Here is a 14,526-nt window from a genome sequence, read left to right on the forward strand (position 1 = left end):
GGCGGAAATGATATTCCAGATGAAGATCGACTACGATCAACACAAATAAAAAGTAGAGCTGAGACCTGTGAGTAGAGTTTATGATTTTACTGTTGATCTGTCGTTTGTCCTGCACCTGGACTTATAGATTGGATGGTCATGCACTATCTCTTCTGTTCAAAGGAAACAAAATCCTCATCAGGGCCCGGTGACTGGTTCCAAAGAACTGAAACCTTCATCAGAGTCCCGGGGCTCTGTTGGAGATTCTTGGCGTCCATCAACCGTGTGGTTCCAAAGAACTAGAACCCTCACCTTCTCCGGAACCATGGCGTTCTTTTGCGATTTACAGAGTGAGAAATGGACCTCGAAGAAACGTCAATTCAAATCCTCAGAGTGTCTAAGGGTAGCCGAACATTAAAGAAGTGCTGCTCTCACTCCCTGGTTGGCAGTCACCTATGAACGTACGGTTGTCAGGAGCTATGCTAGCCTATGGCTGTGACTTGTGCTCAGCCTGGTGTTTGTGCTTGTGCTCTGCATCATCCTGTTTCTCCCTCAGCCACAGGACCCCATTGCTGACATGGCTGCCATAGTTCCTCGCCTCTATGCATGCTTGCCACTGCCTACACCCAAACCCCCCTCTCTGAGTCATGCTTTTGGGTCCAACCAACCTAATGTAGTGCCACTCTAACTACTAGGGCACCTCACAGGGGACACCAATCACTTGACCCCTTGAGGCACCCTAACTACTAAGTTACCTCTCGAGGACACTATTCACGGAGCTCTAGCACCCTCCTGGCCCAGACTACCGTTCCCTTGGTCACCAAGAATACATGATTTAAGTCTATGGAGCATCATATTTCAGGGGAATTCCGCCTCAAATAACTTGGCCCAGGAACCACTCACCATCTTGGTTCTAATGTAACTGATTAAATTAATACAAAATGTCTAAGTATTGAATTAAGCAACTTATATTACTGTCTGAGGTGCACACACAAGTCAGAGAAAACCTGCAAATGACCCCAGCAGTGTTTTAAAGTAAAATACCCATTTAACTCCATGTAGCGTCATAGTTTTAGTGGACTTCCGCCTCCTATAACCCGGCCCAGGAACCACTCACTGTCTTGGTTCTCATATCCCTGTGTTCAAGAGAACCAGACCCAGGTGTCAGTGTGTGATCTATCTACCCGCGATCAAACAAGAATGTTCCTGTCGTCCAAAGTTCTCACTCCATGCAAAACCAAAGAAAGATTGTGAAGAAAAGAAAAACAAGTATGTATGTTAAACATAATGCATATGATAATATGGGCTTATATAAAATGATGCAAATTCAAACTTATTTTGTATAAATTTTTTAATTGACACATGTAGAGCTGAATATAATTATTCACGTCCCTCAGCATGTTTGTCTACAAGTAGCAGACAAGTCTTATGATCTGATGAAGATGCAGCCTGGATGAAATGTGTGTCCATTCCAAATCCCGATGAGGATAAGTTTCTTGTTACACACTGTTACACAATGCATGTTACACACTGTTACACACTGCACGTTACACGCAGGATTTACACACACACGCGCGCACACGCAAGTTCGATTATGTGTTTATTACATTAAACTATTATGGTTTATAGGTGTTAGTACACTGCTGCTACTTGGTGGAGCCTCGACCCATGATGGACTTCTTAGTGTTTCTCTCAGGTCTCAGCAGGATGGTATAACACTTTGGGCCAAACAATGCCAACAATAGACCAAAACTAGATGCTAAAATAGCAAATACCTCCACTACATCTGCATATTTGCCTGGAGAGCTGATATATGCTGGGATGAAGGCTATCCACACGGCACAGAAGATCAACATGCTGAAAGTGATTAACTTGGCTTCATTGAAGTTGTCTGGGAGATTCCTTGCCATGAATGCTAGGAGGAAACTGAGGAGTGCCAGTAAACCAATATAACCTAGTAACACTGCAAAACCAACTGTTGATCCCACATTACATTCATAGATGATCTTATCACTGCGGTATTGTGTGTTTTTATAAGGAGTTGGTGAGGCAGACACAAGCCAGGCTGTGCAGATTATTGCCTGGATGAAAGTAAGAACCAGAACTGTTCCTCTCTGCTGCATAGCACCAAAAAACCTCAGCATGTCTCCAGACCCAGGCTTAGAGGCCTTGAACACGACCAACACCACCACAGTCTTTACCAGGATACACGAGACACACAGCACAAAGCTGATCCCAAATATTGCATGCCTCAGCTGACAGGTCCAGAGCCTGGGACGGCCAATGAACAGAAGTGAACACATGAAACATAGTTTGAGTGACAATAAAAGCTGGAAGCTGAGTTCTGAGTTGTTGGCGCGTACCATGGGTGTGTCTCGATGATAGATGAAAATTCCCAGGACAATAGCACACATAAGTGTGCCTAGCAATGAGATGGTTGTCAAGGAGATACCCAGGGCCTCATAGAAGGAGAGGAACTCCATGTTCTTATGGATACAATGGTCATGCTGGGGATTGGACCAGAAGTCCTCTGGACAACTGGTGCACTCTGTAGAGTCTAACAAGGAGGGCGAGGTTAAATGGACAGTATCGTCCTAAAGATGACCTATAGCTACATAATGTAAACCTACCTGTCTCATTGCTGATCTCTCCCTCAGAACAAGCAATGCAGTCAAAGCAGCAGACAGGTTCCCCTTTCCTTCTGGCCAGACGGGTTCCAGGGGAACAACTCTCACTGCACACTGAACGAGGAGGCTATAGAGGAAAGCAACAGTGATCAATTCCAGACTAAACCTAGACAAAATGTGTGCTCCTCGGAGCACAAATCTCCACCAGGCTAGGTTGCCTAGCCAAGGCTGTTTAAGTCATGGTTTGCGACCAACAGGGCATGAGGAAGCTGTGGGGAATAGCATTTCCACAACATGGTGCCACTTTCTCTGGTGCAATTGTGGCTGCCCCCTATGGGCAAAGGGGAAAATGCTTTTGGAGGTGTGGTCTATCGAGGCCCCATAAAATGCATTTTTTTGGTGTAAGTAATAGGCCTCTCACATCTTTCTGGATCAATCAGTGACATTTGTAGCAAATCTCTATTAGCTGTGTTCACTTGGAGGCCAATTGAAAACTGGCCTCGTGGAAATAATAAATGATATTTACATCATCAACTCAACATTAGCTATTGTAGAAAGTGAAAGTGACCTTTTTGGATTCAAAGTTCCAGAAGATTCCGTCTTCATCAAGGATGAGTTCTTCACCTGCGGAGGCTGACTTCTTGAACACGCCTACATTCTGAGCCTTTGCGCTTCCGCCAGGGAGCCACGCCCAGTTCACAACATCATAGATTGGTAAAGCATCACCATTCACATCAAACGTTACATGATCACCAAATGATGTGGTGAAGTTGACCTTTTCCAGGTAATACACAAGCTAGGAATGGTGATGAGCAAAATTATGAAGAACAAGATACCACTGCATACAATATACAAAAAAATTTACAATGTATATTATGTATATGTATTTGTATTGGGGAGCACTGGTTTCAGTTTATTCAACCTCCTCTTTGTGTAGGCTAGTGAGGTGCGCGCCGAGAATAGCTGACATACAAGCTCACAAACTCGTCGCAGATGCGACCATTGTGAGCTTGGAGGTCTGCTATTCTCAGCCGTTCTCTAAGTGCCACACGTTCGCGGGACGGAGCATAAATTAGGCTTGATGGGCTGCAGCTGCTCCAGCAAGAGCAAGCTCTGGTGCGGTAATCATAGCGCGCTCCCTCCGGTCTGATGACCGCCACTGGAGGTGGGCTTCGGAGGACAACTGCTTTGAATTGCTATTATTGTTTACACACAACAGAAACCAAGGATTATATAGCCTATTTTAAGAGCGAGATATCTTGAAATATATATTCCTACGCGTCGCACGCGGCCGCAACTACTGATTTGCAAATTGTACAGACAATTCATATTTCATTATCGAGTAGTAACATATGGTCTTAATAAATGTCCTCCCTTTTGATTTTTGAAACAGAAACCTTGTTGTGTTGTTTTTATCTATCCTTTCTGATACTATTTCATAGTTATTATTAGTTAATATTTCATGATCAGTCGTTTCAAATTTCATCCTGGCACTGTGTTTAAATTGGTCAATATAGCCTTCCCAATTGTCAGGCTCACCCACCGCCTGTGGAGATATACATGGCTAGACCACACACTAAGCAAAATGCATCATCAACCTGCGTCAGGCTTTACACCCTTTTCTCCCTTAACCCCCGAACGGCAAAAAGATGAAGTATTCTTAAGCTCACAACTTCTTACAATGCAACATGTTGTGATTATGTAGATCTGACCTTTTCGATTTTTTTGAACATTTGTGAAATAAATGAATGAATGAATAAAAAAAGAAAAGAAGCAAACAAACAAAATAAATAAATAAATAACATTCTGGTCATTTACAGGGGGCACACAATCTGACCATTAGAAAAAGTGGGCATTAAGTTTTTTTCAGCACGAAAAACCTGGTCTGCCTGCATGTAATAATACCTGTTTTTTTATACCAATGTCATGTTTACTTCTTCATCGTTATTTCAAATTTGAATCCAACTAGAAACATTAACAGGTAAACTGTGAATTAATGTCACACCTGCCATGGCTGTATTGTCTTCAAACTGGCACAGCTGTGCCCAATAAAAGGCCCTCTTCCTGGCACACATTGCATCATGTCATGGAGGGCATGGGCCAGGGCATACACAGCCTTGTACACATTATACACAATTCTGAGATCAGACACGTCCAAAATGGAAGTTTCTACTGTTCTTAGGTCCTCTTGTCCAGTACACACCCGTCCACCAGCATCCACCCACTCTGATGGAAGGGGTGCAAATTGACACTGAAATGTGTGCTCCCAAAACTGCCTCACCTGAAGAAACACCATCATCAAGACTGTAGATCAATGTTTATGTTACAGTACATGTGAAAATCCAGTACAAGTGAGAAAAACGGAACGGGAAGCAGTGGCGTGCACAGACATTTTGAGGGGCAGGTGCTCAAGAAAAAGGGCACCTTGCGTGGCGCGCGGAACCACCGGCTGCCCTAGTAGTGTGAGATTTATAGAATAAAATTGCATTTTGGGGAATTATTAATATATTAGAAGCTTTTGATTTGATTGATCGATGTCACCATGGGCTACATACTGTAAACTGAAAAAAAAAAGCTAAACCTTTTTTTTTCAAAAGGGCACTTCTGGTCAAGAGGGCAAAGGGCAGGTGCTCTAGCACCACCTAGAGTCTATCTGTCTGTCTATCTGAAGCACCAGTTTTTCTGCCACAGGAGGCCGACACCTTTGGCCAAAATAGCAGCTCTACAAGCTCATAACGTGTCGCGTCTCATTATGAGGTTGTAGATCTGCTATTTTCAGCAAACACATTTAGTATAGAGCCAAAACAGAGGGTCCCTATTATAGTGCCCTGGTGGACACCGTTCAACTAAGTATATGGGTTTAAGTGGTAAAAGAAAAACTAATACAAAGAAAAAACATCAGTTTGGAATTCAGCTTAAATACAATTTACAAATTAAAATTTTGGCATTTAGCAGACACTTACAGCAAGCAAGCTAAACACAAGGTGATACATCAAAGAACAGTGTATTGCCATAGGTAAACCTAGCATCCAGTGTTGTGGTCTAGGTTTTTTTTCGGAGGTATACTATAATCATTCCCTGCACGAGATGCGCATGGTCGTGGGTATACGCTAGCGCGTTTTCAATGGATGAAATGGTTAGTAGACTGTATACGCTTTTTCCCCAAAAAATCTACACTGTACACGGCGTATACAGCGGGACACGGTAGAACACACCACTGCTAGCATCAGTCTAAACAGTATACAGTATTATAATTAAATAAAAAATCTGTGCATTGGAACTATACAAACTATAGGATATCAGGTCAACAAATGGACCTGGCATCTGTCTAAATAACGTGCTAAATTACTTTTAAACCTTTGCTCGGTAGTCAAGGCTAGGTCAAGTGCTACGGGCTAAGGTGGAGTCTGAAGAGGTACAGTACATACCATGCTATTTTCATGTCTGTAGTCAGGGTCATTGTCAGGGTGTATTTTTAACATGTAGTCATGGAGACCTGGTATCTCTCCACGACGGATGGCAAAACCCAGGGTGCCTCGCATGTACGGCATGAAGTGACTGAAGTGAGGAGACTGGAGCACGTTAATTACGGTTGCCCAGTGCCAAGTGGCTATCCATTGTAGACCTGTCACATTCTGCTTCACCACCTGTAAAATGTGTTCATTTTGACAGCAAACTTTGATTCAGTTTTAGTCTTTCGTTTTAATTGTAGTCTTTTGTATATATATATATATATATATATATATATATATATATATATATATATATATATATATTATTATTATTATCAATGCTGTCCATTTTCATTGATGAACATAAGACAGTCATTCAATTACTTTACAATCAAAAACAAATGCTTGCGATTACATTTCAACCAAATTTGTATACATTCTTTAATTATGAATCCCTAAATGAACATGAATCACGACACCAACCTCTTGCATGAGCGTAACCATATGTTTCCCGTATAAAAACGCAATGATCACACGAGCTGTGGATCTCTTCATCACAGTGACGATCCTCCTCAGTACAGCTGGGTCACTGTGTCCCAGGTCGTATGGCAGAACCTCGGCATACGCCAGGCAACCCAGACCAGACTGGGCCAGCTCAGACTGGAAGGACTGGGCAGGTTCTCTGCTAAAGTCATCGTCAATGAACAGCAATCCTACCCAGGTCCATTTGAACCGCTTTATGATCTGGAGCACAGCTCGCACCTGATTTGATAAAGAATGCAGAACTGACTGATAAGCACAAATTCAATATCAGTATATCCTATATTGAATATAGAATATAGCATTTAAAATAAAACAATACACTCATATCTGCAGGGTGGGAGAATTAATTGAACAGAATGTTTATTAAATAATAAAACAATTAATTATGTTAATTATTCTTAAAATAATTGAAGGTACTGTATTTGCGGAACAAGTGTGTGGAACATGAACTATACTTGATGTCAACATATTGTTGTCTGTAGAGCTGTTCACCTGGAAGGAATCACTTGGCATTGTTCTGAAGAAAGACGGGAACTGGGTCCTCTCAGTCAGACAGGTGCAGGTGGCCATAATACTGACCTGTCAAAGACACACAGCATCTGTTCTATAACCCATTAAGACTGGGAAAGCATCTGTGTCACTTTAGATTTTAACCACTTTAAACATTATTTTATACTTTGGTTATTCAAAACTAGCAGATAAAGCTCACAGCATGTCACTTTGTGCCGCGCTGCCAGCTTGTAGATTTCAATTATTGAAGAAGTGTGCAAATCTTTGAATATATTTTTTAAAGCGGACATTTTTAACTCAAATCTTTGCTTCTGGGGGTCCATGGAACACGGCCAAATACATATAATTTTGGGGGTCCTTGACAAGAAAAGGTTTGAGAACCACTGACATAGAAACATACGTTTTTCAGAACACTGTTAGGATTTAGAAGACATTTGTAGCGTCGCCTTATCAGGCTCTTGATAATACTTCTCATTGGTTAAATATGTATAAAACCAACAGTCAGACTAAACCACTTTTAACCTGGCTTCCCTTTTTTGGACATGGTGAAGATTCTCAAACATAAACATACAAATTGTGAAAATAGATGATCTACAAGCTCAAAAGTGGCGAATCACGATGGACAAAATATGATAGGGCATTCATTCATGAACCTAAAGCAACATATAAAGATGAACTATGGAGATACAAGGTTTCTGTCCGACCACAATGATGTTTTACATTTATAAATAATTATGTATAGCCTAAATTAAACATTGTTGATGGTAAAGGGGGATTCAAGTATAACTTACCATGGGCACTCTGTACAAACCTAATAATCTAGAGATGTGAATAGAACTTGAGGTAGCTGCACTCACAATTCCCAGCACTGGAGGGGACCCAGCACAGCTCTCGTCTAATTGAAACACCTTCTCTCTCCCACTGACCAATGCCATCGCTGCAGGGACACCTCCAAACGGGTCACAGCTATCATAGAGACGATATCCCAGAGTCACATTGGGTAGAAGGTTGGTGTTTCTGTTGATCTCAGTAATGGCAAAAGCCATGGTCTGGGACCACCACCACCCTTGAATGAGAAAGCTAACACGCAAATCATTACTGTATTGAACATGATTTGAACTAATGGTACGATCTATCAAAACAAGCTTCTCTTCTCATGCTTGCTATTGTATCTGTGATACTCACCTTTTGCAAGTGTGGAGCTGTGGCTTCGAGGTGAAAGACAAGTCAGGGAAGACAGGCTCGACGGTGATGGGAAACGTGCCACCCAGAACAATGTCTCCGGCCTTATACATTCTGCTGAGATGAAACCGTGCCTGTAACTCACAAGAAGAGGAAGGTGAGGAAGACACAGCAGAGAATGAAGAGAACATTATCAAGGTCAAATACATGTATGAAAGCAGGAGTGTGTCTAGAGAAGCCCTCATGACTCCCCACCTCTGTCTGACCACTCCCTTGTCCAGTTGCTACGTTTTATACACAGTGCTATGGCATCCCCTGTGTCACTACGTAATCTTTCACAACAACCCTCTGTGGCAGAGGCAGAAGTAGAGGCAGGGCTTAACATACATTAGCAATCCAGTCATATGAAAATAATGTTGTATTTGTCCTGTAATATGTTAATGATTCTATCTCACCAGGGTGGATCACATGCATGCATGGATTATTAACAACAATAACAACAATAATAATAATACATATAGCTGCTAGCAGCGATAACACGGGCCAGGGATTGCAGAGAGAAGAAACTATAAGTAATATGCACAATAAGCCATAGAAACATAGAAGACTGAGCTTAACAAGGTCATGTTTTTTTGTAATGACACCTCTCACCCACCCTCACTAACCCCAGTAAAACTATGCCTACCCCTAACCTCAAGAAACACTATGCGTAAACCTAATGCCAAATCACAAACACCTCAACTCGTCATCAGGGACAGGGATCGAACCAGCGACCTCCAGACTCACAGGCTGCCTCTCTTCTCATTGAGCTAGAGATATGGCTGCCCTGGCACTGTCTGTTGATATATATATATACGTTTTTCCGTTCGTGATGAACCAAGCCTCTGTTTCGCTAACTACTCTAGATCACTGGTTCACAAAGCATTTACCAATAAAGACATTTTTTGTCTCCTCGGAACAGAAATTAGTGAAAGTAGACGATCTACAAGCTCACAAAGCGTTGCTATCTGAAAAGTTGTGAGGTTGTAGATCGGCTATTTTCACAATGAAGTATACATTGCAAAAACATACTCACTCAAAGAAGCATTTCATGTTACCTTTAACAATTGCACATGTATTCATTGATACAGTCATGTTGTTTGCAATGCACTTTAAATGAAGTCTGCATGAAGTGAGTCTTGAACTGGCCACCTTGCGGTTGTAAGGCACACGCTTAAGCGTTTGCCTTATGCATAATTTCAAGGTGACCCATCGGCCCGTTCGAAATTGTGCTAGACAGGACAGGAAGGACTGGACTCTCTCTGGTGAAAGACTGGCTGTGAGCGGGTCTAGCGTTATGCCTATGAAAGCCGCTTTTCTGCGATGCCATCTTTTTTTCTCGTAGTTGATTTTGAAACCCAATCCCAGAAGGTGGGACACCACTCTCTGCATGTGCTGCTGCGCTTAGACCCTCGAGTCGGCCTGCAGCAACCAGTCATCTATGTACACCGCTATATGAATGCCCTCTCTCCTCAGAGGGGCGATCGCAACCTGCGAGCATTTGACGAATACTCTGGGGCTGAGTGACATTCCAAATGGCAGCACCGTGTATTGGTAGGTCTGTCCCCGAAAACCGAATCTCATAAACATTCTGTGTGGCGGGTAAATGGGTATATGGATATAGGCATCCTTCAGGTCTATCGATGTAAACGTATCATGCGGAGCAGAGACGAATTCGTCAACATCCTGAATTTGCACGCTTTTGAGTGACCTTAGGTCCAGTATCGGACGCAGCCCCCCCCCCCTTTCTTTTTCACCAGAAAGTAGCGGAAATAGAACCCGCTGTTCGCCTGGTCCCTGGGCAGTGGGCACTATTTGTATCGCTTGCTTGTCTAGCAGGGAGAGTATTTCTGCCTGTAAAACATCGCCCGCCTGACCCCGTGCCTGTGAGAAAAGTATTTCTCTGACTGCTGGGGGCCTCGAAGCGAACTGTAGCATATATTGTGCGCTGCACCCACTGTGGTGCTCCGCACTGTATCCATACTGACAGTTTTGCTGATAGGGAGGTGTGTAAGATTCTGTCCCTGGCGTGGCGCAATGGCTGGACAGGGACAGAAAGAGGATGTTTCAGTCCTCTTTCGTTGGAAAATACCTGTCCCATTGTCTCGGGGGGTCTGTGGGACCCCCTAGACTCTGGCCTCATGTCCCTCATGTTCTGGGTTTGTTTCTTTTTCATTTCTATTAGCCCTGCCCCTGAATGAAACAGGCGGTCTTGGCATTGAAACTTTTTTTTGAAACACAGACAGGAAAGTATACATTTACAACATTTTTTAAATGTGAAATGTGCAAAGTCCTTTGTCTTTTCAACGGGCGGTGGAGCACGTGTCCCGAGTCCACACTGCTCCCCCCAGCCCCCAGAACCGGAGGAAGTGAGGGGGGAGAGACATTGTCCGCCATCTCCCCCGGAGATAGAGCTATATGTTCCCCTCTTCTTCTTGTAGTCACCCCTGTAGTCAGTTTTGGGGCCTCCGTGTAGCTGCTCGTTGCAGCAGTAGCTTGGCCGGTGGAGCACGTGTCCCAGGACACGTGCCCCCAGGACCAGGACACGTGCCCCCTCTACATTGGTAGAGGGGGGAGGGGGTGTCCAAACGTATCAGTAGGCAGATATCTCTGATCGTCTGGCAACACCAGACTATACCCAGGTGGGTACAAATTAAACATGAGCTGGGCAAGCAAAGGCAGGTGTGTGTTTACCACTGATGACATCTGGCCCAGGGGTGATGAAATAGTGCCAGGGGTGATGAAATAGTGGCTCGACAGGTGCAATGTTGGAAATTAATTAATTTCCAAGGCCCCAGAGATTGTTTAAAAACATGCTGACATTAATTAATTAACAAGGACACATGGATGTTACTGTAGGTCTATTTGTACACTGTCTGTAATACAGAGAGGGATGGGCAACAATGCATCAAAACAATGCATTCTTGATACAAAATAACCCAAATGTAGGTATGTCAAAATAAACTACAGTATTTTAATGGCCAATGGGTTTCATTTCTGAAGGACACATCATGATGACTCTAAGGACACTCTTTTATTTGCGGTGCAGTAAAATAACACCAAACCTACTCACTTGTGCGTGGGGACCAAATGTCATGTGTTAGGATTAGGCATTTAGAAGTAAGGTTTAGGGATTAGAGATAGAGTCATTCCTGATTTATACTTAGTTGTTCGCTTGTGTCGTGCACCGAAAAATAGCCGATTTACAAGCTCACAACGTGTCGCAGCACAATGCGTTGTGAGCTTGTAGATCTGCAATTTTTGTGCTTACGGTTAAAATGGCCCAAAAATATCAAAATGGAATTCATAAAATCGGCGTCCTAAAATGTTGATGTCCTCACAAGTATAGTAATACAAACCTGTGTGTGTGCACGTGCGTGCGTGCGTGCGTGCGTGTGTGTGTGTGTGTGTGTGTGTGTGTGTGTGTGTGTGTGTGTGTGTGTGTGTGTGTGTGTGTGTGTGCGTGCGTGCGCAATCATAGACTTATTCTATGACAAGTAAGACGCGCGAACGCTGGAAGCGAACGCAGCTCGAAAATATTGTGTATTTACGGACTTGTAATCCGTGTTATTTCACCGTGATGGGGAGAGAACATTGACATTGTGTGTGTGTGTGTGTGTGTGTGTGTGTGTGTGTGTGTGTGTGTGTTTTGCAGGCTGTTGTGCATTTTAATCAGAGCATTGTCTAAATTCCTGAACTCTGGCGCACTCTGGCGGCTGCACACAGGCAGTGCATGCACACAGAATGCACACAGACACACACACACACAACCCGAGCACGGTTACATAGTAAGCTCCACTTGGTCGGAGGCACGGCTTCGCCGCGCCTCCTTCCGCGTTCGCATTTACAGTATACTAATTATCAGCAGTGGCGGTTTTCACACTCCAGTGATGGTAGATCTCACCAGCCTTGGAAAACGACTAAGTAGATCTTGTTCCCAAAAAGTTTGCCCAGCCTTGCTCCATTCTCTGTAATTGGACAGTCTTTAAATGATGATGCGATGCGAGAGTGCGGACTAGCCAACATCAACTCGAGAGTCGGGACTCCTGAATCGTTGCCCTTCACACCTTCCTGTCTAGCATCAGGGTCTTGAGCATTGCGTTGTTAGCTCCGCTGTCGCGCCGCAGTGTCTCTACGTAGGTGGTGCACCTCTTTCCCCTCCGAGCTGTGCCTTGGATTGGCTCCCACAGAGTCCGTTTTCTCGCCACCAGTTCCGGGTACCTGACACAGTGCCCAGCCAGCCTCATCTTTCTCTCTCTGACCTTATATGTGACCTATGGGAGGCCTGTGTAGAGGCCCACTTTTCAATGTGGTTTGCCCACGTGACACCAAGTACCATTCGCAAAGCCTTCTTGTGCAAATTCCGTCAAGGGCCTTTTCCTGTTGTGCTGTGAGCATCCATGTCTTGGCCCCATACAGCAGTACTGACGTGACCGTATAGAGGCGACTGTTAGGAGCCGTCACGGCAACAGACCGTGACAGCGCATTTCGTAGACGAAAAAATGGCAGATGCAGGCGTGCAACCTGGAGACAGTCCATGTTACTGTCCATCACATGGGTGACAATAATGCTATTATACTCAACCAAGTAGCTGAAGACTGGGGCATTAGCGATAGAATCCATGCAGTTGTTACCGACAATGGTTCTAACATGGTAAAAGCTGTAAAGCAAAACATGTGGAAACACATTCCATGTTATGCCCATTCCCCTCAACTTAGTAGTGAAGGAGGATCAAGGCTGACCAGAGTTTGGTGTCCACAATCGAAAGGTGTAGCGCTATTGTTGGGTACTTCCACCATAGCACCAAAGCTATGGAGAAGTTGAAAGCACAACAAATTGCATTTGGGTTGCAAGTCGAAAATATTAATTCAGTCAGTCGAGACAAGATGGAATAGTGTATCGTACATGATGGAGAGATTGGCTGGCCAGCAGCAAGCTGTTACAACAGCACTATGCATTCTGGGTAAAACCAACCTCTGTATGAGTGAAGAAGAATATGGGCTCAGATATGCCAAGCCATTCAAGCCTGCAAGACTTTTGAAGAGGCCACTAAAGAGGTTTCTGCTGAGAAATATGTCACCATTTTGGAAATTATGCCTCTGATGTCTCTCCTCCAAAGAGCAAGTGTGTCTGCTGGGCCGAATGGTAACGCTCTGGCTTCACAGCTTGCAGAAAACTGCAGGCAGCGGTTTCCAAGCAGGGAGCAGAACTCGACCCTTGCAGCCAGCACGTTTTTAGATATTGGATTTAAAAATGTTGTGTTTTCTGATAATGCAAATGTGGAAGCCATTAAGTCAAAGCTCATTGGTGACATGCAGAAACTCCACACAGAACACCTTGCCGGTTAATGCCCCAGTCTCCAGTGAACCCTCTGTTAGTGTATCAACCTCATCAGTGTTGCAAGGGTCACCTGCTACTTCAGGGTTATGGCAAGAGTTTGACATGCGTGTATTGGCTTTTGAAGGAAATCGCACAGTTAACACGGACGCATACATTCAAATGCGCCGATACATGGAAGACCCTTTGGCGCCATTGGTGAAGACCCTTTGGTTTGGTGGGAGAAAAATTAGGACTCACTCCCACTGCTCAGCAAACTGGCAAAGAAAGTGCTCACTAAGAGCACTGAAAAAGCTAAAAAAGAAAATAAATGACAAGGAGCCTTTATAGTTTTATTTTGTATTTGTAAAAGGGGTAAAACATTTAAAAAAAACTTGCTACATGGTTCGTCATGAAAAAAATAAACGGGTAATGAGGTGACTTGGTTTTGTTTTTGTCCCAGCACAGTGAAACTGCTGTTGTTGCTGCTGAAACGAAAAACAATGTGGATAAAAGTGCCACATTTTTTATGAGGCTTCTTTAGGACCTACTGATGGATTCTAGCCTTGGGTACCAAACTTTATTTTGACAATTATCCATACAATTATCCATATCAATATCCATAAAAACAAATAGGCCGATTCACTTCTTGCTCAATAACTCTTGAACCGTAGGTCATAGCATCAACAATCTTTTTTCCCTGGACTCCTTGGATCATTCATGATGCAACTTCCCATATAGGTCCCGCCCCTTTTCAGATTTCAAGATTGTTTTCAACACTTTGCGTTATCTTCAAAACGCTTTTATCCGCTTCGTTTCGATAATGTAAAAAAAAATTGGGTTAAGCTACTGGACTATTAGTTGCAACCATAGACTGT

General features: G+C 43.6%; 1 protein-coding gene across 1 annotated transcript; it reads right to left on the reverse strand.

Annotated features, from left to right (window-relative positions):
- Positions 1 to 1,625: 1,625 nt before the first annotated feature.
- Positions 1,626 to 12,819, reverse strand: LOC308090909 (extracellular calcium-sensing receptor-like; the record flags this gene model as incomplete). Its single annotated transcript, XM_080436182.1, has 9 exons — positions 1,626 to 2,536; positions 2,610 to 2,720; positions 3,231 to 3,402; positions 6,542 to 6,820; positions 7,969 to 8,077; positions 8,297 to 8,427; positions 10,291 to 10,373; positions 10,778 to 10,888; positions 12,807 to 12,819. The coding sequence occupies 9 exons, from the start codon at positions 12,817 to 12,819 to the stop codon at positions 1,626 to 1,628; spliced, it is 1,920 nt and encodes a 639-aa protein (XP_080292308.1).
- Between the last annotated feature and the right edge of the window lie 1,707 nt (positions 12,820 to 14,526).

Source organism: Gymnoscopelus braueri (genome assembly GCF_963280865.1).
Source record: "Gymnoscopelus braueri genome assembly, chromosome: 8".
NCBI lineage: Eukaryota > Metazoa > Chordata > Actinopteri > Myctophiformes > Myctophidae > Gymnoscopelus > Gymnoscopelus braueri.